Here is a 27,412-nt window from a genome sequence, read left to right as displayed (position 1 = left end):
TCAGAGAAGGGGAGTAAGTTGCCAGAGGTCAGAGTGTATTCATGGCAGAGCTGGTGATGATGACTCCAAGCACCAGTGTTCTGAAGTTGGAGTCTCTGGTGTGAGATGGAGTTTTCTTTGGGTCTACTCAGGTGCCCATAGGAAGCACTGACCCTGTAAATATAGCCCAGAATGGTTTATGAGTCTCTTATATCTCAGCAGGATCTTCACTTTAGAAAATCTCTGGGTCACTTGCCCCCAACCATGTAAAATCAGCTGTAGTGCTGCTTGCTTTTCTGGACCTGGAGGCTGCTAGGCCGGGCTGATCTGGAGTTTCCTTTTCTGGGGCCCAGAGGACCTGCGGAGATGGCTGGGTGGGGTCAACTCAGTCCAGGAAGCACAGGAATTCTTTTAAGTGTATGTGTCTGGGGTATTTTTCTCTCTCACTTACGTGTATTTTTAAAAATTCTTTTTAGACACCCACTTTATCTTTCCCAAACATCATTTCCTTGCTCCTTTCCTGCGTTCTAGCAGTGGCTGGGGGCCCAGCTTCCTTATTGGCCTCTGAGCTGTGGAAGGGGGCGGGCCAGGGCTCAGAGAAGGCTGCAGTAGGGCACAGGGGGGGCTGTTTATTCTGCTGGAATTGCCTTTCATCCTTTCCTTTGCCACCAGGGTGCTGACTGGTTTCTGGAGCAGCGTCTTCACTCCTACCCAGCTCTTGATACTGGTTTTCATTCCCAAAGGCTGTGGACACATCTAGGCCCAACTAGGTTGATGGCCATAACTTGCCTTCAGTGCTACTCCTTTCTGTTCTTGGAACCGGGAGCTGACTGTACCTGAGTCCCTTGGATCACACTCAGGAGCTTGGGCTGATGGCCCCTCATCTCAGGAAGTCTTAAGAGGAAGGCAGATGGGTCTCAGCTAAAGGAGGATCCAGCCTGCAGAGGAAGCCCTGGGGGCTGGCTGGAGGGGTTGTTGATGGGCATCTGAGCTGGCTGAATACCCAGCTTCCTCCTAAGCTATCTCCTCACCCTGGGCAACTTTCATGGTAGGTACTACTGGTAGCCATGACTGCCGTGGCCGCTGCCCCTCTTCCCCCTTCTTCTTTCTTTCCTCAATATTACTTTCTTTTTGCTTCCTAAGAAAGGAATTTTGGGGTAATGAATGATAGGATGTGTGTTTAGTGATGGTACTGGAGCCAGCCTTAAGAGAAAGGGCAGGCACTGGAGTTATCTCCACAGTTAGGCCTGGAGCTGATGGTTGATGGTTGGTATTTTCTTACCTCTCTGCTTATTTCTCCTCATCCCATTTCCATAATGCCTAAAGAGGGGATGGTGTAAACTCTAGGACTACTGACACTTTCCTTTTCTGACTGCTTCTTGAGGGAATGGCTAGGAGAAGCCTTGGATATACAAGCTTTTTGAGACAGATCCTTCTTTGGAAGGAGGGGTCATGTGGTATCCTAGAAAGGGCTGGAGGATGTGAGCCTCATTCTCAACTGCTGGTTACTAGCTGTATGCTCTTGGCAAAGCAGTTCAGCTTTCTGTGTCTCTGTTTCTTCATCTGTAAGGTGGGGATAATAATAGCAAAGGTTAGAGTGAGGATTGAATCAGCTAATGCATGCAAAGTGTTTAGTGCCTGGCATATCTTAAGTATTCAATGAATGGTCCTTGTTATTTTTTAAACATTTATTGTATGTCAGGCACTATGCTAAGTGATTTCACACATGGGACTGTGTTTAATCCAGACTATAATTCTTGAGTGAGGGATGGTTATCTTCCCCACTTTACAGATAAAGAATCTACAACCCGGAGAAGTGACTTTCCCAAGGTCACACAGCTAGAATTGGAATGTAAGTGTGACTGACTCCAAGTCTAGGGCTCTTCAGAATAATAATAGACCAAGTATTAGACTCTGTAGATAGTTTCCTCTCCTTTCCAAAACTAGGGCGAGAAGGCTCCAGCTCTGGCTGCAGTTCTTCTGCTGGGAATTTCCTCCCCCCAGCTTGTGGTTTTCTCCCAGTGGTCCCAAAACCCCTACTGCCTTGCTTCTGTCTCCTTTGGGATTGTTTCTTACTCCTGGAGAAACCCTAGAGAGAGTAGGGGCCTTTGTAAGCTACCTTTCAAAGTGTGGCAAGGAGGTGGTGTAGCAGAACCTTGATAATGGATGGACAAATCCCAGTGGGAGTACTCTTGAACCATCAAGAAGGACAAGTCTGAGCTGATGACCCCTATTGTTGTACCTACTATTTATTGACCACTTGTTGTGCATCAAGCTGCGGCCCAGGTGCTTTGGGAATATTATCTCTAATCCCCACAATAACCTAGCCAAGTAAGGATTATTGTTCCCTTTTTCAGATAAGAAAACCAAAGCTCGGATGGGTTAAGTGGCTTGCCTAGAATCACACATCCAAAGTGGTAGAGTTAGGATGTGAACCTAGATCTGTCTGACTCGTTTTTGTCTCATTGCCTACTGGCTTGGTATAGTTCACAGGATGAGACTAACATACATGAAATGATGGTGAGCAATAAAAAACATCATATTATTATGGGCTAAATTGTGAGGACTGGATTACTAAAGACAAGCTCCCTGGAGGAGATGGTACTTGAGCAGTACCTTGAAGAACAGGTGGGATTTAGATTAACGAAATGGCAGGGGGCATTCCAGGCAGAGGAAACAGTCATAGCAATATGTAAAATTGGTTGAGGACTTACCAGACCCTGTTCTAAGCAATTGATATGCATTATCTCTTTTGATCTTTACAACCCCATTAATTAGGTACTATTATCCCCATTTTACTGCTATGGCAACTAGAGCTCTGAGAAGTCACCTGTCTAAAGCAGCAGGGCTAATGAGTGGTCAAGCTGGGATTCGCACCAAAGTGGGCCAACTCCAGAGCCTGTGCTAGATTCTACTGGAAAACTAATAGCAAAGGCACAAAGCTGGTTGCAGTGTGTGATTGGAGCAGAGATGTGAGAGACTGGGCTGGCGGATAAAGATAGCTTATAGAGGGCTTTGAAGGTCTAATCCAGCTTACATTTGATGCAGGACAGGGTAAGAAATAGGGAGCCAGTGAATATTCTTGAATAGGAGAGTGCCACAATTCAATTGGTGTTTGACATGATATGGTCTAAAAGCAGTGACTGGAGGTGGAACAAGGGGACACTGGCTGGCATACTGATGCAGTATTTTGGACATAGAATGTTAAGGGCTTGGACTAGAATAGGAAGTGTTGGTGATGGATTCTGTGGAGGAGAACTGCAATTATGTGAAATAGTTTCACTGAGAATGGAGAGAGAGAGGCAAAGCCAGAGACATATCATAAAAGAAAACTCAGCAGAACTCAGTGAAGGATTGGACAGTTGGGGAGAAGGTGGTATCAACACTGACTGCTCACATTTTAAACCCTGGGCTCAGGAGAACTTCAGGAATCCTGGATGTAGAAGAAGGGCCCAAAATAAGAGACATACCCTGTTCTGTACTGTATCTTCAGTGCCTAGAAGCATAGTATATAGTAGATACACATGGCACAGTGCGTAGTAGTACATAGTACTTCTGCGAGAGGTTTTATAAATAGTTGTTGAAGACTACCGGGTAACAGCAGCTGGAGATATTTCTAACATCATGGCTTTGTGTGTGAGACTCTGGAGCAGTTACACACCCCCAAGGCTTTCTCATGCCTTCAGCGTCCCTGCTGGGCCCTCTGAAATCCATAACAGAATAATGTGGTTAGAAGTGGGGGCCTCACCTGGCTTTCCTTCCCATAAATCTTAGCCACTGCTGCTGACCTGTGGCTCTGGTTCCTGACCTTTGACAAGCAGCTTCCCCTGTTCTTCCTCTTACACCTCCTTGTCTGTGCCTGGCCTGTTACCATTCTACCCCAGGTTTTTCCCAGCAACGCCGTTCTCTTCAGGACTACCTTTTTAGGCCTTAGCCCTCTAGAACCTTGCACTGCTGGGATTTTCTGTGTTTCCGCTGGGGTGAGGGGCATTCCTAGCTGGGATGGAATCCAGCCTGAGTCTGTCCACTACTGCTCCTAGGAGGTAGACAGCTGATTTATCCTACTATGTAACAAGCTTGTTGAAAACAGGGACCCTTATCTTAGTCACCTCTGCGCCCTCAGCATCTAGTATGGAGTCTGCCACAGTAAATGACTAAATAAATTAGTAAATAAGCTATTATCTATCTCTCTCTGTCATCTACTTATTCATCATCTGTCTCTCTTACTCTGTCATTCATGTCTCTCTCTCTCTCATCCATTTCTCTCTACTATGTATTTCTCTGTAATCTTTCTCAGTTTTCTCCCTTTCTGTCATTTGTTTTTCTCTATATCATCTCTCCTTCTTATCTCTATCATCTACCTGGCCCTTCTGACATCTATCTTTCTTTTTCTTTATCTCTCTCTTTCTTCTCCTTCCCCCTCTCTCCCTCCTCCCTTTCCTCCTCCCTTTCTCACTCTGCCTCTCCTCCTCTTCCTCCCTCTCTCATCAATCTTATCTTTATCTTCTGGCATACCCATGCCCCACGTGTGATCCTCCCCATACCATTCTTCTCCACTTGCAAGAGTGGCATCTATTCATATGAAATATACCAGAGGACAGGGATGGGTGCTGTATAAGCCAGTCAGTGCACGAGGTGTGGCTGCAGCCTCCAGCACCAGACAGACCCTGTGGTCACATCCAAGGCCTTGGCCTCAGACCTGTTTCCCTTTATTCACCCCTGTCCTGCTAAGCAGTCAGTCTCCTCTGTCAGCCTAGCACTGTGCCATTCACCATGTTGTTCTGTTTTCCCTGACAGCACTTGGGGCTCCTTGCCGCCATTTTGCCTACAAACTCAGGTGTCTCACCTCTATGCCCATCTTAGCCTTCACTCTCTCAATGCCTTTACTGTACTTTATTTGAATTAGCTCTTTCTCTCTCACTAATCTTAAGCTCTTAAGGGCAAAGACCGTGTTTGATTCATCTCTGTATTCCCAGAGCTACACACAGATGGTACACAGAAAACATATAACAACAAATGCTTATCAAATCAATGAGCAAGAATTGGAGAATTTGCAGCCCAGTATTGACTTGTTCAAACTTCTCAATCACTTGCCTAAGCCTTTCTTCAAGAAAAATGGGAAGATTGGCCAAATTGATTTTTTTTTTCTCAAAGAAAATTTAGGGTGGGCTCACTGTTCATTGGGCAGCAGCACTCATTGATTCCACAAATATGTACCGAGCATCTACTATGTGTCTGACACTGTCATATGTGCTTGGGATACACCCATGAGCAAAACAGCTCTGTGAAGCTAACATTCCATATCTCCAGGATCCCCCTGAGATGAAGGAGATTTGAGTTGTGGGAGCTGAGGAGGGCCACTTAAGATTCCCACACCAGCTCCTTGCAAGATGTTCTACTTCATTTAAGGGAAAGAGGGGGTGGGGGCGGAAGCTGCCTGGGAAGTGATTTCAGCTCTGGTTCCCTAAGCTGACTTCCTGTCCCTTTCTTGCTGTAGGAGAAACGCCCCTGTCAGTAGGCCGCACTCATGGCATGTGGCCAAGCTGCTGGAGGGATGCCCTGAAGCGGCCACCACCATGCATTTCCCTTCTGAAGCCTTCAGCTTGTCCTGGCATTCCGGCTGCAACACAAGGTGAGTATAGAACCCTCCCCTCAAGATGGGCTGGAGGGTAGACAACCTGGCCACTCCTCCTCCTCTGCTCTAGTCCCTGTTGAATGTTAATAGAGCCCGGAGTGCTATAACAGAAAATGGACTGAGAGTCCAGAGTACCTGGGTTCTAGTCCCTGTCTGCTGCTAACTCCCTGTGACTTTGAGACAGTCTCTTTCCTTCTGGGAAATGTTTCCTTGAAAAACTTACCTCACTTGTCTTGCATTGCAAGACACCATACTCTCCTGCTTTTCATCCTATTTCACTGGCTGCTCCTTTGCAGTCTCTTTCCCTGGTTCTTCCTCATCCCCCTGGTCTCTTAATGTAGGAGGGCCCCAGGGCTCAGTCTGGTCCTCTTCTCTAACTTCCGCACTCACAACTCACTGGTGATCTTGTCCAGTGTTCATGAGCTCTGTCACAGAGCCAAAACCTTCAGAATGGGGAGCTCCCTGAATAACAGGGTCTGCCTGCAGCGAGGATCTCTCAATTCAGGGAGCTTGGTATTGTCTGTTGTTGAAACAGCTGCCCAGAAGAGGCAGAGAACTTTTTTGGCAAGCTCAGAGCCAGCAAAGCTGCTGGCCTCAGCTGCCTTTTCCCTTCCATAACAGGATCTTCCCGGTAGGAAGGGATTTCTGTTGAGGAGGCTCAGGGAAGCTAAGGGTTGACTTTGCCCCCACTCAGTGACTTTATTTGGCATTGGAAGCTAGGGACTCAGGGCAGAGGCAGAGGCAGTTTTGTTCTTGAAGAATACGTAGAAACGCATTCTGAGCTTGGATACTATTTGAGTGGGAGTGTGGTGGTTTTCAGCAGGAAGGGTGGTGTGGTGAGTAGCAAGTCCCCTTGCCAACAAGGAATTGATGGATTCCTAGCCCAGAGTTCAAGCGAGCAGAGTGGCTGAGGGGCAAGGCAGGGAGCAAGATTAGAGGAGGCTGACCTGAGGGTCTGGTCGGCTCCCGCCACCGCACAGCTCTGGCTTTCTGAACTTTGGCTGTTCTGAGAGCAGCCTGCAGTCTCTAGGGTTCTAGTTGTAGGGAGTTACTGGCATAACTTGGCTCAGTTTGGCTTTGTGTGTGGGAAATGGTATGTAAAATTCAAAATTGTGTCTGATGCTAGTCACTTCCTTGGCCTCCCGAGTTTGGCTTTGCTGTGGGGGATAAAGGTAGCATGAGTCGGGGGGAGGGCATGCACTATAGTATCAATCCTAGTAGTAGAGAAGATGCTGATAACAATAGCAATGAAAACAGCAATCCAGAAGGCAGGTACTACCAGGTATTGAACGTTTGCTGGGTGTCCGAGCTGTGACAAGAGCTTTACTTTTATTATCTGATTTTACCCACAAAGCAACCCTCTGGTGTAGATATTACTATCATTCTCATTTAATAGATGGTATAGCAGGAGAGCTAAGACATTGGACTCACGGAAGCCTGGTGTTGAATTCCAGCTCTGCTTCTTTAGCAGCTTCGTGAGCTCATCAGTTTACCACTCTAAGCTTCAGTTTTCTCAGTTGTAAAGTGGAGATAATAATCTCTCCCCTTCAGTTTGAAATTAGGTATTGTAAAATGCCTAGGATATCATAGGTCCTCAGTAAATGGCCAGGATTACTATTATCCAGAACAGGGAGCAACTAAATTCCAGCTCTGTCTGGGCCTTAAGCTAGAGCTGGGTGATCTTGAGAAAAATCACCTCCTCGAAATCACTTCCCTTTGTGTGACTTGCTTTACACCAGTGGTTCTCAAAAGTGTAGTCCCTAGGCCAACAGCACCAGCATCACCCAGGAACTTGTTGGAAGTAAAAGTTCTCAGGATCCACCCAGACCTAAAACCCTGGGGATGAGGCCCAGTAACCTGTGTTTTGATAAGCCCTCCACGTGATTCTGATGCACACTCAAATTTGAGAACCACTAATTTGCATAATGGGCTGGCTGAAATCGAATCAACCCTTTAGGGCCCCTCTCTAATGCTGATATTCTTTGATTGTCTCTCCTGGCAGAGAGCCACATGCTGGACTCCCTGGGGACAGTGACAGGCCAGAAGCAATTCTAGACTCACTGACAGCAGGGAAACAAGTATAATCATCAATGGAGTTTTCCCACTTCTAGTCCTTGGGATCTTGCCCCATCCTTCTTCAGAATGTCATCTTGTCTCCCATTTTATCAGGTTGCTGTGGTGCCCCAGTGTCCATCTCTTTCCCTGTTTTCCTCCCTTCCTTTTTTGCCTTATCTCCCTCTCCTTTGTGGCAGGAGTGCCTCTGGGTTGTCCTGCCTTCTCCCATGGCAGGGCTGGCCAAGGTGGGAAAGGGATTTGGTAGCTTGGCTAACTAACCAGTGTGCCCTGTATCTTTCAGTGACGTGTGTGTGCAGTGGTGTCCACTCTCCCGGCACTGTAGCACTGAGAAAAGCAGCTCCATTGGCAGCATGGAGAGCCTGGAGCAACCAAGCCAAGCCACCTATGAGGGCCACCTCTTGCCCATTGACCAGAACATGTACCCCAACCAGCGTGACTCAGCCTACAGCTCCTTCTCGGCCAGCTCAAATGCCTCTGACTGTGCCCTTTCCCTCAGGCCAGAGGAGCCAGCCTCTGCTGACTGCATCGTGCAAGGCCCAGGGCCAACTAAGGCCCCTAATGGCCGGCCTAATGTGGCTGACACCTCAGGAGGTAGCCAGCGCACCAATGGGGGCCACCTGACTTCCAGCTCCCAGATGTCATCCTGCCCACAGGAGGTCCACCACTCAGGGCCTGCTAAGACTACCAGGGGCCCACCTCAACCTCCAGTGAGGCGAGACAGTCTTCAGGCCTCCAGAGCCCAGCTCCTCAATGGAGAGCAGCGCAGGGCTTCTGAACCTGTGAACTCCTTGCAACAGAAGGAGAAACCAAGCTTAGAAACCATTCTATTCCCAAGAAACCCTAACAGGTTCTGCTGCCTCAGTGGGCAAGATCAAGTGACAAATGAGGGCCATCAGAACTGTGAACTCAGCCAAACTCCTGAACCCAGCCAGCAGGGCTCTGAGCATCTACTGATGGAGGCCTCAGCCAAAGCTGTTGGATTCCCAAAAGCATATGACAAAGCTTCCAGCGTAGATTCCAGCCCACTCAACAAGGCTTCAGCAGAGCTAGCTAAGGCCTCTTCTTTTGGCAGCACTCTACACCTCACAGGGCATCGCCATAGTGCGCCTGAACAGCTGCTGGCATCCCACTTACAGCGTGTGCACCTTGATACCAGGGGCAGCAAGGGAATAGAGCTCCCAACTGGGCAGGATGGGCATGAGTGGACTCTGTCTCCTTTGCATAGCAGCCACACAGAGAAGAAAAGTCCATGTCCGTCTGCAGGAGGAACCCAGGACCAGCCCAGCAAAGAGAGAAAGACTAGGCCAGTGGATGATAGGCCTTTAGGTTCAGGCCACCAGAGCCCAAGCAGTTCTCCACATGGAGAGGCTGATGGACACCCTCCAGAAAGAGGTTTCCAGGACCCAAACAGAGTAGGCAGTGAATTGGCCATCCAGCAGCCCTCTGCTTCTGACTCGCTTATTCAACAAACCAGGGACTGTTCTGCAACCACTAAAGTACCTGGCAGCACAGAGGCAACTGAAGAAGGGGACAAGGAGCCCAAGGAGTGTGGCCGGGTGGGTGGTAGGCGAAATGGAGGGACCCGGGGCCGCTCAATCCAAAACCGGCGGAAGAGTGAGCGTTTTGCTACCAATCTGCGTAATGAAATTCAGAGGAGGAAGGCTCAGCTCCAGAAAAGCAAGAATCCCTTGTCACAGCTGTGTGACACTAAGGAGCCAGTGGAAGAGACCGAGGAGCCCCTAGAAAGTCCTTCACTTCCCCCCTCTAACTCATCTCTTCTATCTTCATATAAAAAACCACCTAGCCCCAGAGACAAGCTCTTCAACAAGAGCATGATTCTCAGGGCTAGGTCTTCAGAGTGCCTCAGCCAAGCCCCTGAGAGCCATGAATCTAGGACAGGCTTGGAGGGACAAATAAGCCCTGGCCAGAGGCCCGGCCAGGCCTCTTTGGGCCTGAATACCTGGTGGAAAGCATCTGACCCATCCTCCTCAGACTCTGAGAAAACAGATGTTCACTGTGGAGTCCGTGGAGGTCAATGGAGATGGTCTCCAGAGCACAACCTGCAGCCACATGTGGCACTAGCCATGGAAGGCCCTTCCAACCCAGGTGACAACAAAGAATTGAAGGCTTCTACTTCCCAAGCTGGAGAGGAAACCATCCTCTTGCCCTTTGCAGACAGAAGAAAATTCTTTGAAGAGAGTAGCAAATCCGTATCTACATCTCATTTGCCAGGTTTAACCACACATGGCAACAAGACTTTTACCCAGAGACCAAAACCTATAGACCGAAACTTCCAGCCAATGAGCTCCACCTATAGGGAATTGAGGCGCCATCCCATGGACCAACCATATCATGCCACAGACCAATCATATCATTCCATGTCACCCCTTCAGTCAGAAACTCCCACTTACTCCGAATGTTTTGTGAGCAAGGGTCTAGAACAATCCATGTGTTGTAAGCCACTGCACTGTGGTGATTTCGATTACCACAGGACCTGCTCTTATTCCTGCAATGTCCAGGGAGCTGTAGTCCATGACCCTTGCATTTATTGTTCTGGGGAAATCTGCCCTGCTCTGCGAAAAAGAAATATGATGCCCAACTGCTACAACTGCCGGTGCCATCACCACCAGTGCATCCGGTGTTCAGCTTGCCATCATAATCCTCAGCACAGTACCCTCGAGGACAGCAGCTTGGCACCTGGCAACGCTTGGAAACCCAGGAAGCCGACAGTGCAGGTGAGGACTTAGTTCTTGGATGGGTGAGCTTCATTCTTCTCCTTGTTCTTGGATGGGTGAGATTCATTATTCCCTTTGTGAGGAGAAAGGGAGGTAAATCATTTGAGAATATAACAATTATCATTCCTCAAAACTGAATGGTGCTGGCTTCACCAGATAGGAGCTTATTAACCTTGGGTAAGACACTCAGCCACCAAAATTGTAATTACCTCATCTTTAGATTTAGAACAAAATAACTTTTGCTTCACAAAATGGACAGAACTGGGATTTATGTCCTGACCATATAATTGGTATCTGAGTGACCGCAAGCAAGTCATTCAACCACCAAAATTTGCAGTTATGTGATTTTTAAAGGGAAAAAAAAGGAATTTTACCTCATAAAATGGCCAGTACTAAATAAAGTCTTATTATCTCATCTCTGTAGTGGAGGAAAATAATGTCTGCCTCATCGATTAGTTGTGAGGATCAAATGAGATCGTGTACAGAGAGTGCCAGGCCCAGTGCCTAAGACGAAAACAGTGCACATTCCCTTCTATTTCCTGCTTTAAAACTATTTGGAGCTGCCATATTAGAAAATGTCCCCCAGGCTTTGTTTTCAGAGATCTGACTTGTCTGGTTTTCTAAAGGACGAATCCTTCCCCCCTTCTCCAGTCTCGCTCTGTCGGAGACCCACGTCTAGACTTGCTGCTGCTGCACCCTACTTATGACCTACAGCCCTAACACAAGGCACCACCATCCCCCAAGGTACTTTTGGGAGGACCCGGTATGTCCTCGCCGGCTCACTGCCTGATCTTTCCCCATGGCTTCCGAGGTACCACCTTGTGGCTGGTGCACTCAAACCTGAAGTTAGTTCCTGTGTTGAACTGTTGTTGCATAGGCAGACACTTCTGAATGACTTAGGGTATGAAATTGCTCAATACATGTTCTTTGAAAAAAGGAACCTTAGAAGTGAAAGACGCCTGACACAAAAGAGTACATACTTTACTGTTCCTTTTATATGAAGTTCTAAAACAGCTATTCTATGGGGAAAAAAATTCAAAACAGTGGTTGCCTATGAGAAGTGGCATGAGGAAACTTTGTTGGGTGACGATAGTGTTCTTTATCTTGATAACAGTTTCATTACACAGGTGTATACATTCGTCAAAACTCAACAAATGTACACCTAAAATTGTGCATTTCACTGGAAGTAAATTTTGCCTAAAATTTATGGTAAACAAATATCAAACTTTAATAATATATATGCTGAAGTTTTTGAAATATATTGATGTATGCAACTTATTTTATAGTTTTCAGCATACAAATGTTGCACATATTTTGTATATTTATCCCTAAGATTTCATGTTTTTGATGCTATTATAAAAGTATTGTTTCCTTAACGTCAAGTTAAAATTCTTTGTTACTACTATATAGAAATGCAATTTAATTTTGTGTATCAGCCTTGTATCTTACAACCTTGCCCAACTCACTTATTAGGTCTAGTAGCTTTTACAAGATTTTCTACATAGACAATCATGTCATCTACAAATAGAAATAATTTTATATCTTTTTTTTTGAGGAATATTAGCCCTGAGCTAACATCCACTGCCAATCCTCCTCTTTTTGCTGAGGAAGATTGTCGCTGAGCTAACATCTGTGCCCCTCTTTCTCCATTTTATATATGGGATGCAGCCACAGTGTGGCTTGATGAGCGATGCATAGGTCCGCACCAAGGATCTGAACCAGCAAACCCTGGACCGCTAAAGCGGAGTGCACGAACTTAACTGCTACGCCACCAGGCTGGCCCCAATAATTGTGTATCTTAATTTCTACTGTGTATGGCTTTTCTAGGGGAGAGAGAGGTCTTATTGCACTATCTAGGATATCCAATACAACGCTTAGTAGAAATGCTGAGGGCAGATAGTGTTGCTTTGTTCCCAATCTTTCCCTACTAAGTTTGATATTAGCTGTAGGTTTCTATGTAGATTCCCTTTAATAGGTTGAGGAAGTTCCCTTTTATCCTTAGTTTTCTGAGAGCTTTTATCAGGAGCAGATGTTGGACTTTTTTCAAATGCTTTTTCTGTATCTATTGAGATGGTCATATAGTTTTTCTCTTTTAGTCTGTTGATAGGGGGAATTACATTGATTGATTTTTGAAATAAGAGCCAGCCTAGCATTGCCAGGGTAAATCCCACTTGGTCATGATCTATTATCCTTTTATATGTTACTAGATTTGATTTGCTAATATTTTATTAAGGATTTTTGTGTCTATGTTTATCATGGATTTTAGTCTATAGTTTTCTTGTAATGACCTTGTCTGGTTTTCATATCAAGGTGGGTGGCCTTACCAAATGAGTTGGGAGGTATGCCCTCCTCTTCTATTTTCAGGAGAAGTTTGTATGGAATTGCTGTTATTCCTTCCTCAAATGTTTGCTAGAATTCATCATTGAAGCCGTCTGGGCCTGGAGTTTTCTTTGTGGAAAGATTTTTAACTACAAATGAAATTTCTTTAATAGATACAGGGGCATTTAGGTCATCTGTTTCTTCCTGAGTGAGCTTTGGCAATTTGTCCTTCAAGGAATTTATCCATGTCATTTAAGTTTTCAAATTTATGGAGAGAAAGTTGTTTGTAACTTACGTTGAAATGCATCAAGAATTAAAGATGGATTGGTAGATGGATAGAGGAGTGAATAGATAGATATGTGTTAAGGCAAATATAGTAAAATATTAATTGTAGAATCTAGGTGGTGGATACATGGGTGTCAATTGTGAATTTGTTCAACTCTTCTGTATGTTTGAAAATAGTCATAATAAAAAGTTGAAAAAAAGAGGAGAGGAAATATAAAATAATGGTTTAAGGGCACTGATGCTGGAACCAGACTACCTGGGTTCAAATTCCTAAGCTTTCCCTTCTAAAAAAAAAAAGGAAGTAATAACAGTACCTACTTCATAAGGTGGTTGTGAGGCTTAAATGTTGTAACATGTGTAAGGCGCTTAGAACAGTGACTGCCAGATAGTAATCATCTTTAAATTCTCTCTGAAAATAAAAAGAGATTTTGGCTTAGCTTGAGAAACTTTTGCCGAAAGAAGGACCTGCAAGTCGACTATAGAGAAATGGGCCTGAAGTTGGGGAGGAAAAGAGGGGAAGAGATGATGGCTCCAGAAGTGTCAGCCCAGGGCCAGTAACTCCATAAGGGAAGGAGGTGAAATTTGCAGGTTGCAGCAATTGGTAGCAACAGTGCAAGTGTGCCTGTGCTCATACCATGCCTCTCCTTTTGTACTCTGAGGGAAGGACACATGGAGTTCCTAATGCCTGTTAGATTAGCTATGCAGATCTGCTTAGACACTAGGCTTTCAGACATGTGGATGGCCGCTGGGAGCCAGTTTGTGCCCATTTCTACCCCTGCCACCTGAACATACCTGCCCAGACACGGGGAAAACTTGCAGCATGGGTTAGCTCTGATGACTTACCTGATGACTAAGGTAGTTGTGATGGTGGCTGTCTGGAGCAGGGCTGAGACCCTGTTCCTTATGGCCCCTGAAAGAGGCTGGGGAGCTAACTGGCTCCTGTTTAGTCCTGTTAAGAGAACTAAAATCAGCACACACTTACATCCCTGGCAATACTTCATGGCAGTTAGTTTTGCATATATTATCAGATTATTTCGTTTAACAATTGTATAAGTTATAATAGGATCCCCGTTTTTACAGCTGAGGAAGTTGAGGCTCAGAGAGGTCACACATCTAGCAAGTGGCAAAGCTAGGATTTGAACAACATGACAATAACTAACATTTGAGTATCTACTGTGCACCAGGTCCTGTTCTAGGTGCCCTACATGCATCAACTCATTTAGTCCTCAAAGCAATCAAGAAATAGGTACTGTTATTATTACGATCTCATTATTAAATAGCTAGGGGAAATGAGATAGAGAAGTTGGGTAGGTTGCCTGAGGTCACAGAGCTAGTGAAGGCAGGTGTGGGATTTGAATGTATGTAGCCTAGCTTCAGAGGCCAAGCTCCTAATTGTGCTACATTGCCTCTTCATAAGCTGATTGCAAAGCCCAGGCCCTCTCCAGTATAGCAGGATGCCTTTTAGGAGTATAACTTCCATCAGGGCAACAAGTTCCCACCACAATCCCCACCTGCAACAAGCTGCGGGGATAACTGCCTCTTTGGTTCAAAGTGCACAGGCAATTTATAGCAACTTAAGTGGCTCAGGAAAAAAAGTAAGGTGATACTTGGGAGCTGAGATGAAGTTTGGGAGTTTGGACAGGACTTTATTTTCTTTGGCCACTGCTATTTACTGAGTGCTTCCACAGGGCTAGACAGGGCATGGCAGGAAATCCTGGTTCCCACTAAGGCTGAGCGAGTAATAGTGTCTTTGAGGGCAGGGACATCTCACAAGGGCATGGAGGTAGAGTCTGAAGCATAAGTGGTTAGAGCTGCTCTGACATGACAGGTACAGGCAGGGACTGCTCTGGGCCTATGAAAGCCCAAGCCTAGAAACAAACCTCATTTTTTCCATGGCTGCTCACATTCGGAGCCTCCTCTGTGCTGAGCGCTACGCTAGGCATTCGCTATGCACATCCCATTTTATCCTTACTACTGGGGAACCAGCAAGGCTGGATAGCATAATCCTTATTTGTCAGATAGAAAGCTGAGGTTCAGGGAGATGGCATAACTTCCCTCAAATAACACAGCTAAGTGTCTTAGCCAGTATGATAGACATCAGGTGTCTTACCACCAAAAGGGAGGACTGCTGAGGCAAAGGTAATAACACTTTGAATGGGACCAATAATAGCATTGGAGAAAGAGGGGATTTGGATAATCAGTGAGGTTTAGGGAAAATCTGTGCATTCCCATTGGGCTAAGCTCTGAGTCACTAGGTAGAGGATACTGAATGCAAAATCAGGAAGAATGTCAAAGTCAAATTTGCATTCGATTTGGAGCTAGAATAGAAAGGTAGGGACATTTTTACAAATGGCACACATGGCTTGAGCTAGAAGGAAAAGTGTTACTTGGGCAAAGCCCTTAAGGAAAAGATGCCCAGGGTGAAGAGTCTACTCCTGTAATGTTGGGAATGTGGCACCCACCACTCATGCTCCCCAGAGATGCGCCCACCTCAGCCTCTGGCAGCAGGTCTGGGAGGACGAGGAAGAGCACAGGGATGTGCTGGCATGCATGCTTTCCATCTGCCTCACCCTGGGAGAGGGTTGCAGCAGCAGGAGCTATAGGCCTCAAAGCCCCCCCAAGGGCCAGGGCTTCCAAGAAGATGCTTTCTATGTTCGAAGAGACCAGAGGAATGAGCAGGTTCACCTGGCAAAACAAACAAAAAGACCTCCTTTGCAAGAGCCAGAGCAAACAGCAAACGTGCTAAACTGGTTTCTAACGTGTTTTGGGAAGGAGTGGAAAAAGAGGGAAATGCAGAGTTTCTAGACCACACCGTCTGGGTCCTGAGTGCTCTCCTAATCTCTGCATGCCCCCAGCTGCTGAGCAGGCCTCTTGACAGAAAGGCAGCCCTCCAGGTACATATTTCTCTCGCCTGCGTGGGAGAGTAGAAGGAACCAGCTGGGAGGCCTGGCCGGGGACAGGTTTCTGACCTCCTCACATTTTTGAGGCCATCTAGATACCTGGCTGCTCAGAGCTCCCTAATTTATCGGAATTTTGCTTTGCAGGAATTTCCTGGGGACAAATGGAAACCAATAACAGGAAACAGGAAGACCAGCCAGTCAGGGAGGTAAGTGACCGCTCAGGGAGTTGGGGTGAGTTGGTGCCTCTGAAGCTTCTATAGAAATTGGTAAGGTCTTCTGTCCACTGTTTCCTTTGAAGAACCTGGTCAGGTGTCCATACCAAGGGCTTGATGCCATAGATGTAATCCAGCCTGCCCCCAGACAGCTGGGCTACAGACCAAACTGATTGTTAGGACATTTTGGAATATGTTGTAGTCAGGCAGTATTGTGGGACATTCTGCTCATCAGCTCAGGAGGCCTGAGGCAGGCCTGCTTAGGCACAAGGACATGTGGGACCAGACGGTGCTGAAACAGATCAGAAGGCATAAACTATGCCTGCCTTCCTGGCAGCCACTGGGCAGTTGGAGGGGGCAGAGAGGAGCTAAGGCTGTCCAGCTACTACTGTGCTGTTGCCTCAGAGTTGTTACAGGTACTTGTTTCTTGGGTTCTACCACCTTTCTTTTTACAGGGCTTGTTGAGAACTTAAGGTCTGCTCATTAAAAGCCCGGGGGCAGTTCATGCTAACATCGGGTTAAAATTCCTTGGGGCTGGCCGTGGCATTGGTGGTTAAGTTCACGCACTCCACTTTGGCAGCCTGGGGTTCGCAGGTTTGGATCCTGGGCATGGGCCTGGCACCACTTACCAAGCCATGTTGTGGCAGCATCCCACATAGAAGAACTAGAAGGACTTATAACTAGGATATACAATTATGTACTGGGGCTTTGGGGAGAAAAAGAGGAGAGGAATATTGGCAACAGATGTTAGCTCAGGGCCAATCTTCCTCACACACAAAAAAAGCATACTTAAAAAAAATTCCTGAAAGAAGACAGGGACATTTTTACAAATGGCATATATGGCTTGGGCTAGAGGGAAAAGAGTTGCTTCCCTTAAGGAAAAAAATGGCCAGAGTGGAGAGTCTGCTACTGTAATATAGGGAACAAGGCTCCTGGCACTCATGTTCCCCAAAGATGAGCCCACCTGCCGTAGGTGACCATAAGGAGTAGACAGTTAGCTTCTCCGGGTTGCTTTCCATCAGCCTGGCCGGACCTTCTCTTTTGTGAAATCCCTTGATATACCCTTTCAACGAGTTCTTCTCCAGGCCAAATTGTAGACCCCTAAATTATATTGATTTTTAAACTCAAATTCTAGGAATGCAGGAGGAACAGGGAAGAAGGCTTTTAGCTGTGCCTCTGTGAGGACACTAGGGAGGGGGCATCAAGGGAGAGGACTAGAATCTGAGTCTCTTGACCCCTGAAGAGTCCAGGGTCCTTTCTGGGGGTCTACATTATCCCCTGTGATTTGGTGGTGTAGTCAGGAATAATTTTGGTTTTATTTTGGCTCCAAAGTCTGGGAAAACTGTCGGTTCTCTGGTTGGCAATAGAAAAAGGGAGGAACTCAACATTTGTGGATCATCTACTAAGTGTCAGTCACTAGGCTGGATCTTTTTACTCCATAAATCTCATTTACACACATAATCTCATTTATTCTCCACAATAGTTCATTTTGATCCTTATTTTATAGATGAGGTCCCGAGAGATTGTGTAGCTTAGCTAAGGTCACACCAGAAGTAAGTGATGGAGCCAGGATTCGGACCGAGGTTTGTCTGGCCCCGAAGTTCATGTTTTTCCATTATAACTGCTTCAATTAGGATCCCTAAGGAGACCTTTCAAACAGATCCTTAGCATCTTGTCTCGGGAGTCTAAGGCCTGGGTGGGGATACTATGGCTGGTCTTGATTCCCTGCTGTGGACTGACTTGTACTGTGTCCTTGGAGAAATTGTTTCAGTCTAGTGGGTCTGCTGAGTTTCCCATATTAGACTGAGATCTTTTTTTTTTTTTTTTTAAAGATTTTATTATTTCCTTTTTCTCCCCAAAGCCCCCCGGTACATAGTTGTATATTCTTCGTTGTGGGTTCTTCTAGTTGTGGCATGTGGGACGCTGCCTCAGCGTGGTCTGATGAGCAGTGCCATGTCCGCGCCCAGGATTCAAACCAACAAAACACTGGGATGCCTGCAGCGGAGCGCGCGAACTTAACCACTCGGCCACGGGGCCAGCCCCTAGACTGAGATCTTTGAGAGAGGTGACCACACTTTGGTCATAGACTTATTCTCTGTGTTTAGCACAATGCCTGACACCAAGAAGTTGCTCAAGAGGTATTTGTCATCTGCTTGCCAAGTGAAGAAACAGAGCCTTCGCCACCATTGAATGAGTGAAATGACACAAAAGTAATAATGCTAACTAACATTTCTTGAGCATGGTGCTCTATTCTAGGCCCCATTCAAAGCACTTTACTAATATTTATTTATCACAATAACCTTAAGGTGTAGGTACCCTTAGTCTCTCCATTTGACTCAGAGAAGAAACTGAAGCACGCACAGATAAATTCATTTGCCTCAAGTCCCACAGCCAGTAAGTTGACTAGACCCAGGCAGTCTAACTTCAGAGACACTATACTACACTACAGTGCTTTTCCAAAATGGTTCTCTTACCAATCAGCCAGTGAAGTAAAGGGACTTTATTCAAAACCTAGTGTATGTACTGCCTTTTTCTAGGCAAGCAGGGAAATATTAGAGAAAGAACATCAGAAAGCATAATGCCTGCCCACCCACAGCTTGAGCAAGGAAGACTAACCCACATAAAGTTAAGTAGCAGTAATAATAAATTACCATTTGTGTCACAACCTATGTGCCACAAGCTAAGTTACACATATTTTGTTATGTTTTATCTTCCCCAAAACTCTGTCGAGTAGGTATTATTATAACTAGGTCAGTGGTTCTCAAACTTGGGTGTGCATTAGAAACACCTGGAGGAGGGGCCGGCCCTGTGGCCAAGTGGTTAAGTTCCTGCACTCTGCTTTGGGGGCCCAGGGTTTCGCTAGTTCGGATCCTGGGCATGGACATGGCACCGCTCATCAGGCTATGCTGAGGTGGCATCCCACATAGCACAACTAGAAGGACCTACAGCTAGAATATACAACTATGTACTGAGGGGCTTCGGGGAGAAGGAGGAAAAAAAAGATCGGCAACAGATGTTAGCTCAGGTGCCAATCTTTTACAAAAAAGAAATACCTGGAGGGCTTGTTAAACCATAGATATGTAGATTCCATTTCCCAGAGTATGATTCAGTATGTGTAGAGTGAGGCTCAAAATTTGCATTTCTAACAAGCTCCCCAGGTGATGCTGATACAGGGTGATGATGCATCCGCTCCTGGGATGAGACTTTGAGAACTAGTGACTCAGATAAAGAATCTGAGGTTCAGAGAAGCTAAGTAATTTACTCAAGGTCTCACAGCTATTAAGGGGACAAGCCAGGACTTAAACCCAGCTTTTGCTTACTCAGACAAGTTGCTGTAAGATGAAAAGTGTCAAACACATGGTAAGGGGCTAATACATGATAAGTATTATTAGGCCCTATTTAAGTTCATTGGAGAATAAGAAAACTGAAGGTTGGGACCTACAGGAGGAAAGGGCCAGAATGTGTTAGAGGAATAAACCCCTCCGGTTAAGAGTTCTGGCCTTGGAGTCAGTCTGCCTGGATTCAAATTCAGATTCTTCTATTCTCTAGCTGTGTGAGCTTGGCAAGTGGTTCTCACTCCCACCTCACCCCATTAGTTTTCTCATTTGCCAAATGAGGTAAGTAAGAATACCTACCTCATGTGATTTTTGTGGGGATTAAATGAGTTACTATATGTAAAGCATTTAGAACAAAACCGAGCACCATAAACCCTCAGTAAATATTAGTTGTGATAATAAGGAGGAGGAGGAAGAGGAGCAGCAGCAGCAGTAACAGCAACAGTAGAGAAAAAGAGTAAAGTACTGGGCCAGGACAGATAGGCCTTGAAAACTAGATAGGATCGTAAATATGGAAGCAATTGAAGGTTGTCAGTCCGGTAAGTGACATGGTAAATGTGGCATTTTAGGCATCTTGGCATCATTTGCAGCCTAGATGGGTTGAAAGGAGACCAAATAGGGGCAGTGATCCAGGCATGAAGGAGTGTGGCCCTGGATTGGGAAGGTAGGGGTACAATAGGAATGGAGCAGAAGGGATAGATAAATATGTGTGACATTTGGGGGCGAAAATGTTTATTTATTATGAAAACAATATTACAGGAAATTAAAAACAGAAGAAAAAGTAGCCTTATTCCTACTACCTTAACACCCTGATTGTTTTCATTTCTCTGCCAGCTTTTATCTATAGGTGTAGAGATTTTTTTTGGCATGATTATAATAGCTATGTAGATATGATTTTGTGTGTCCTATTTCTATTTTCCCCACTAAGCATTACTTGATAAACAGTTTTTAATGTTGCTATATAAGGTTCCTCAATAATTATAATTTTTAATGGCTGCATAATATTTCACTGGCTTAATGTGCTCTAGTTTGTTTAATCATTCCCAAATTGTTGTATAATAGGTTGTTTCCAATTTCTTGCTATTATAAAGTAATGCTGCAGAAAAATTTTGAGTAGCTGTAACCTTTGTCTCATTTTGAATTATCTCATTAAAAACAATTATCCAGAGGGGCCGGCCCTGTGGCCGAGTGGTTAAGTTCGCGCACTCTGCTTCGTGGGCCCAGGGTTTAGCCCATTCCGATCCTGGGCGTGGACATGGCACTGCTCATCAAGCCATGCTGAGGCAGCATCCTACAACCAGATGACCTGCAAGTGGAATATACAACTCTGTACTGGGGGGCTCTGGGGAGAGGAAGGAAAAAAAAAAGAAGATTGGCAACAGATGTTAGCTCAGGTGCCAATCTATAAAAAAAATTATCCAGAGTTGGGATTATTAATTGAAAGAATATGAACATTCTTATTGTTCTTGATAGATTTCACAAAACTGCTTTCCCAGGAGGCATTTTACACTTCCATTATCAATATATGAGGATACCAATTTCCCCAAAGTCTTGCCTTCATGGAAAATTTTCTTTTTCTAATGCAATAGGTGTAAATTTTAATTTGCTTACTTTGATTATTCTAGTCTGAGAATTTTTCATGTCGTTATTTAATATTTGCGTTGCTTCGCATGTGAATTGTCTGTTCAGATTATTTGCTCACAAGTACATGACCCCTTTTGAGGGAAAAAGAAAAGTAAAGAGCACTTGGTGATTGGAATTTGAGAATGAAAGGAGATAAGTCAAAAATAATTCTGACAGCCAGCCCCATGGCCGAGTGGTTAAGTTCTCATGCTCCGCTTCGGCGGCCCAGGGTTTCGCTGGTCCGATCCTGGGCGCGGACATGGCACCGCTCATCAGGCCACACTGAGGCGGCATCTCACATGCCACAAGAGGCACTCATGGCTAGAATACACAACTATGTACTAGGGGGCTTTGTGGAGGAGAAGAAGAAGAAAAAAACATAACTCCGAGTCCCAGTGACTTGGAGAAAGTTATCGACATAGCTGGGGCAGGTGAGAAGGGGAGCCGATTTGATGGAGGTGGTAAGTTTGAGTTGAGATATGTTGAATTTGAAGTTAGTGAGGGAGACAAGTGGATTCTGTCAAGGAGGCTTGTCGATCACCCAACTAGGGGATAGGATGAGGAAGAAGAACCAGCAAAGGAAATTGAAGAGGTGAGCAGCTGAGTGGTAGAAGTATGCCAGCACACCATTACACAAGACAAGGAAAGGACTGCTACTGACTTTGACAGTTTGGAATCACAGCTGACCTTTGAGAAAGCAAACTTAATAAAGAGGTAGGTGTAGAAAGTAGGTGGTCTATAGAAAGTGGCAGGCGTAGAAAGCATGATGGTCTGTAGGGGGGATGCATAGAGAAGAAATGCACACAGCTTTACACATCATAAATTCACCTATTTTAAGTGTACAATTCAATGAGTTTTGGTAAATTTACAATGCTGTGCAATCATCACCATAGTTCAATTTTAAGACAGGTCCATCTCCCTAAAAAGATCCCTTGTGCCCATTTGCAGTCTCTCCCCATTCCCACCCTCAACCTCAAGCAACCACTAATGTACTTTCTGTCTCTATGGATTTCTGTCTCTCTTCTGTACTTTTCATGTAAATGGCATCATACAATATGTAGGCGTTTATGTCTGGCTTCTTTTACTTAGCATACGTTAGCAGTTCATCGTATTGTAGCATGTATCATTATTTCATTTATTTTTTTGCCAAATAATGTTCCACTGTATGGATATACCACATTTTATTTATCCATTCATCCATTAGTGGACATTTGGATTGTTTCCACTTTTTAGCTATTGTGAATAATGCTGCTGTGACAATTCACGTACAGATTTCTGTGTGAACATCTGTTTTCAGTTCTCTTGGGTATATACTTAGGAGTGGAATTTCTGGGCCATGTGGTAATTCTATTAATTTTTTAAGGAACTGCCTGTTTTCCAAAGCAGTTGTGCCATTTTAGATTTCCACCAGTAACATAGGAGAGTTTCAGTTTCTTTTCAGTTATTTTAATATAATGATTATGTGATAGTGTTACTGTGTGATTTGGAAAATATTTTAAAAGAATGTTTAAAAAGACATTTACACATTAAAAAATGTTTTAAAAGAAGAACTTGGCTAGGGAAATGAAGGAGAGAAATGGAGTGGTAGTCAGAAGGGGCAGTAGGGTTTAAGTTAGTGGTTCTCAGAATGTGGTCTAGGACCAGCAATCTCAGCATCACCTAAGAACTTGTTAAAAATGCAAGTTCTCAGGCTCCACTCGGACCTGCTGAATCAGAAACTGGGACGTGACCCAGTGATCTTTGTTTTTTTTTTTTTAAAGATTTTTATTTTATTTTTTCCTTTTTCTCCCCAAAGCTCCCCGGTACATAGTTGCATATTCTTCGTTGTGGGTCCTTCTAGTTGTGGTATGTGGGACTCTGCCTCAGCGTGGTTTGATGAGCAGTGCCATGTCCGCACCCAGGATTCGAACCAACGAAACACTGGGCCGCCTGCAGCGGAGCGCGTGAACCAAACCACTCGGCCACGGGGCCAGCCCCCAGTGATTTTTGTTTTAATAAGCCCTCCAGGCGGTTCTGATGAAGGCTAAATGTGAGAACCACTGGTTTAAGTGAAGGTTCGGTGGGATTTGGGGAACTGTTTTAAATGTAAAAGCGGAAAGGAGAGGTCGTTGGAAAGGGAAAGACTATTGATGCTGCGGATGGAGGAAGAAGATCACAGTTTATGATCTCAGGAAAGGTGAGAAGGCCTTAGGAAAGGTTAGGGCAGAGATGACATTTAAGAGGAGAAATCCTGATGGAGTTTCCATTCACGTCCCCCTCCCCCAAAACATGCATTTTTACCATTTCTTATGTCATTTCTGTCACAACTGGAATGATGGGTGTAGGTGGGAAAATCAAGTGTATATTGTTGAGCTGCTCTCTTTGTCTGGAAGCCTGCAAAGAATTTTAATTCCAGGTAGTTACACTGTTGGTTGTCTCCCTCCACTGTTATTTGGTTTGTGTGCAAGATGTGCAAATGCATTTTAATATTAGTGGGAGGGAAGAAATCGGTGAGTAGATCTGCAGGGAGGAAAAGCTGCATAAGAATGATGTATGTAAAAGCCAAAAGAAAGTATTTTCTGGATTATCTCTTTTGCTTTTTTGTACCTGTGATTGCCTCCTGTGATCCTTTCCATTTCTCCATTTTGCACAGACCTTTAGAATGTGTAGTGTGTTTTTATATACGTGGCCACAGTTAATCCTCGCAACAACCTGTGCTGTTAAGCCTTATTTTTCCTGTTTGTCTGATAAGGAAGCTGAAACTCAGGAAAGGTGTTATTATACTGGTATTAACAACAACAAAAGGTATAATAGCTAACATTTATTATGTGTCAGGCACTGCTGTAAGCATTTCACGTGAATTGTTTTATTTATTATTTATCATGACCCCATGAGATAGTTGCCTTTTATTGACCCAATTTTACAGATGAGGAAACTTACTCACAGATAGATTAAAGTCATTTGCCCAAGGTTAACTAGGCTTCTGACTCCATAACCCATTACTTCTTGGATTATATAGCAAGAACATGACAAAACTAGACTACTACCCAGGTTTTTCAATTCTCAACCTAGGGCTCTCATCCTTCCCTTTGTCATACTACCACATGAGCAGAGTGTGGAATATCCAGTACATGTTTCCTATTTGCTGATTGAGTGAAATAAAATGAATAATTCAGAGTTGAATCTCATTTCATTAGGAAGAGTACACTTTTCAGGAAGGCTTTACCACCTAAGAAGAATGCAACCTTCAGAGGCATAGAAGGATTTTTCAAAAGCATGACAAAGTAAATTTAAATACTTGGGTATTAATTTAAACCTGGGCACACAAAACTTATTCAAGGAAATTTATAAAACTCTAATGGGAGAAATAAAGACATGAATAAATACATAGCTATACTTTGCTTCAATTTGGGAAGACTACATATAAGAATGATTACAATATTCCCTAAGTTAATATATAGATGTAATGCACTACCGATTAGAGTCACTGTGGGATACTTTATAGAACTTGTGAAATTTATCTGGAAGAATAAGTGGGCAGGAATACATTTACTTAAAAAGAATACATTTATTTAGACCTACCCTATCAGATTTTAAAGCCTGTCATAAAGTGACAATTATCAAAACCATACGATAGTGGGTTGAAAAAAAGTCAAACAGTGAAATTAAAAAATTCTGAGAACAGATTCAAGCTATTCTAAGAATATGGTGCACACTGAAAGCAACCCTGAACTGTGAAAAGCAATCACTCTTTCTTTAAAAAATGTTAGGAATTTTAGGTATCAATATGGAGAATAATTAACTTAGGTCCACAGCACATACAATACTCTGTAGTAAATTCCAGAAAGCCGACCAGTAGAATAGCATATTTATTCCAGCTATGGATGGAAGATAAATTTGTGTCTGTTAAATGGAGGATATCATCAGAGACAAGATAGATGGTTTTAAATATATAAAAGATGGGGGAAAAAATCCTTTGTACAACAGAATGTAATAAAAAACTAAACAACAGAATGAGGAAAGTGTCTGGGGTCAGCATCACTGATATCAGTTGACTGTCCAAAAAATATGAAGAATGGATACAGATATAGAAGGTCAGCATTCAGATTCAGCTTCATAAAAGGGCAAGGAAAATGAACAGGCAATTTACACATGAGGAAATAAAGGCACTAAAATCACTGCATGGAAACGTACAACCTCTCTAGCAATTGAAGAAATGCAAATAAAAACAACTTCAAGGTACCGCAACCAGCATATTAATCTGTCAACAATTAATGGAAATGATAAACAGAAATTAAAAAACCCTATCAACCCTATCTTGGCAAGGCTGTGGGGAGACAGTATGTGTTTCTGTGAGTGGTATAAATTGGTTCAGCTTTCCTAAAGGGCAATCTAGAAATATGTGACTAGAGTTACAAAACTGTTTGTTCATACTCTTTGACCCAGCATACCCCCAAGGAAATAACCTGAAAAGGAAAAATAATTTGTTTAAAGATGTTTGTAGTAGTGCTATTTACAATCATGGAAAAGATTTACCAATCAATTATATCATCGTGATGGAACAGAATATAGCCATTAACAGTGACAGGTATACAAATACTGGATCTTGCACAGAAATAGGTATTTGTAATACTATTAACAAGAAAAGGAAAAATCCTAAATCACATGTTGAATTTGATAGTGGTCATACACAAAGAAAATTCAGAAAGACATCTGGTAAAATGTAAATAGCTGGAGTTGGATGCACATGGTGTTCTTTGGGTACATGTCAAGTTGCTGGAATTTATAATAAAAAAGAAAATCTGAAGAGGCGTCAACCCACATTGGTTTGATTTGGGTCTGGGAAGTTAAAAATCAAGAGATTTGGAAAAATCCCCATACCAATTACAGACAGTGTTACTTACCAGACAAGCTTCATCTCACTGTTAGCTAGAATTTGGTTTGCTAGAATTCTGCATCAGCCAGCACTTCTGCTTATCTAAATCTGTGAGAACTTTGACACTTTTATATCACCAGACCTTTGTGGGTCCCCAAATTTGTCACCACTACTACAAGAAAGAACCCACATACACACACCCAGCTATAGATATTTTATTATCTGGCTCAGAACCATCACTTTCTTAAGACCTTTCCATTTCTCTTCACTTCCGTCACCAGCATTAGTTTGCAGATAGTTTGCATTTTAGTGCCATTATTCACAAAGAAGCACATTTTCTCTCTACCATGGTTACTGAACAGAACATGTATACCTTGACAACAAATAGAGACCCATCAAGCCACATTGAGATGGGAGTGCCAAGCCATTAAGTAGGCTCCAGCCTTTGCTAGGTGACTTGCCCTACAAACCAGTATTGTGATGCCTTGCAAGTCAAATCCATACCCTTTGCAAAATGACCAGTTATTACATTTCATGGATCTTTAGGGTTACTCTCAAAGAGTTAAAACCTCAAATGTTAAATACATGTGTGCCAAAGAGCTACTCTATAATAATTGTCATTCATAATTGAGCACCCAGAATGCTTTTTAAACTATCCGACGTAGGATTGTGTTCTTTGTAACTTTGATATTGTTTATTCCATTGTGTTCTGGCTCTTTGAAATTCAGTACATTAATGTCTGGTGTACATAAGGACTCAAACAGACAAAACTTGCTCTCTCCCCCAGTCCGCCCATTGCTTAACCATGGTGGGGAACCAAATGTCCTTAAATAGCATTGGGATTCTCAGAGCTTTTTGGAGCTCCAGAGTGCCTATTATTTTATTCTATAAATTTTCATCCCACTTGTCACATGGGTGGTATGTATATAGTTAAGTAAAAGGCATTTTGTTTTCAGAGGTTTTTTAATGGATTTATATCTCTTAAAATACCCTGGTGAGTTGAGAACCTTGGAGATAATGACTGATTAAAGAAGTGGATCTCAAAGTGTGATCCCAGACCAGCATTACCATCATCATCTGGGAAATTGTTAAAAATGAAAATTCTCCACCCTGCCCTAGACCTACTAAATCAGAAATTTAGGGGGTAAAATCCAGCAGCTTGTCTTTTAATAAGCCCTCCAGGTGATTCTGATGCATGCTCAAGTTTCAGAAGCACTGGATATTAGAGAATAGAACCTTAATAACCTTGGCCAGCCTGATCCTCAGCTAAGTTGTTCTTGTGGATATCAAACCCTCCGGGTCCCTTGGCAACGTGTTATGTATTGCAAAAGTGTCTTTTATTCAATATCTTGGGAAGGTTATGAGAACACTGGAGAGGCAGCGTGTTGTGCTGGCAAAAGCATGGGCTTTGGAGTCAGATGGACCTTAGTTGTAACTTCTCCTGGCCACTAACCCTTT

At 44.0% G+C, this 27,412-nt stretch overlaps 1 protein-coding gene across 4 annotated transcripts in view; it reads left to right on the top strand.

Annotated features, from left to right (window-relative positions):
* SHROOM4 (shroom family member 4) overlaps positions 1 to 27,412 on the top strand; it is a 208,012-nt gene that overhangs the window by 159,660 nt on the left and 20,940 nt on the right. For 2 of the 4 annotated variants that reach the window (XR_011435058.1, XM_023633893.2), the window contains exons 3-5: positions 5,477 to 5,611; positions 7,971 to 10,425; positions 16,074 to 16,135. Coding sequence is in view for 2 of the 4 variants with exons in the window: in XM_023633893.2 (XP_023489661.2) it covers positions 5,477 to 5,611; positions 7,971 to 10,425; positions 16,074 to 16,135 (2,652 nt within the window). In the remaining 2 variants the exon portion in view is untranslated. Of the gene's footprint in view, positions 1 to 598; positions 1,028 to 5,476; positions 5,612 to 7,970; positions 10,426 to 16,073; positions 16,136 to 27,412 lie in introns of those variants that run through there. The other 2 variants (XM_014728850.3, XR_011435059.1) reach the window with 2 other exon arrangements.

Source organism: Equus caballus, chromosome X (genome assembly GCF_041296265.1).
Source record: "Equus caballus isolate H_3958 breed thoroughbred chromosome X, TB-T2T, whole genome shotgun sequence".
Classification (NCBI taxonomy): domain Eukaryota; kingdom Metazoa; phylum Chordata; class Mammalia; order Perissodactyla; family Equidae; genus Equus; species Equus caballus.
This window is presented reverse-complemented; position numbering and strand designations above follow the sequence as displayed.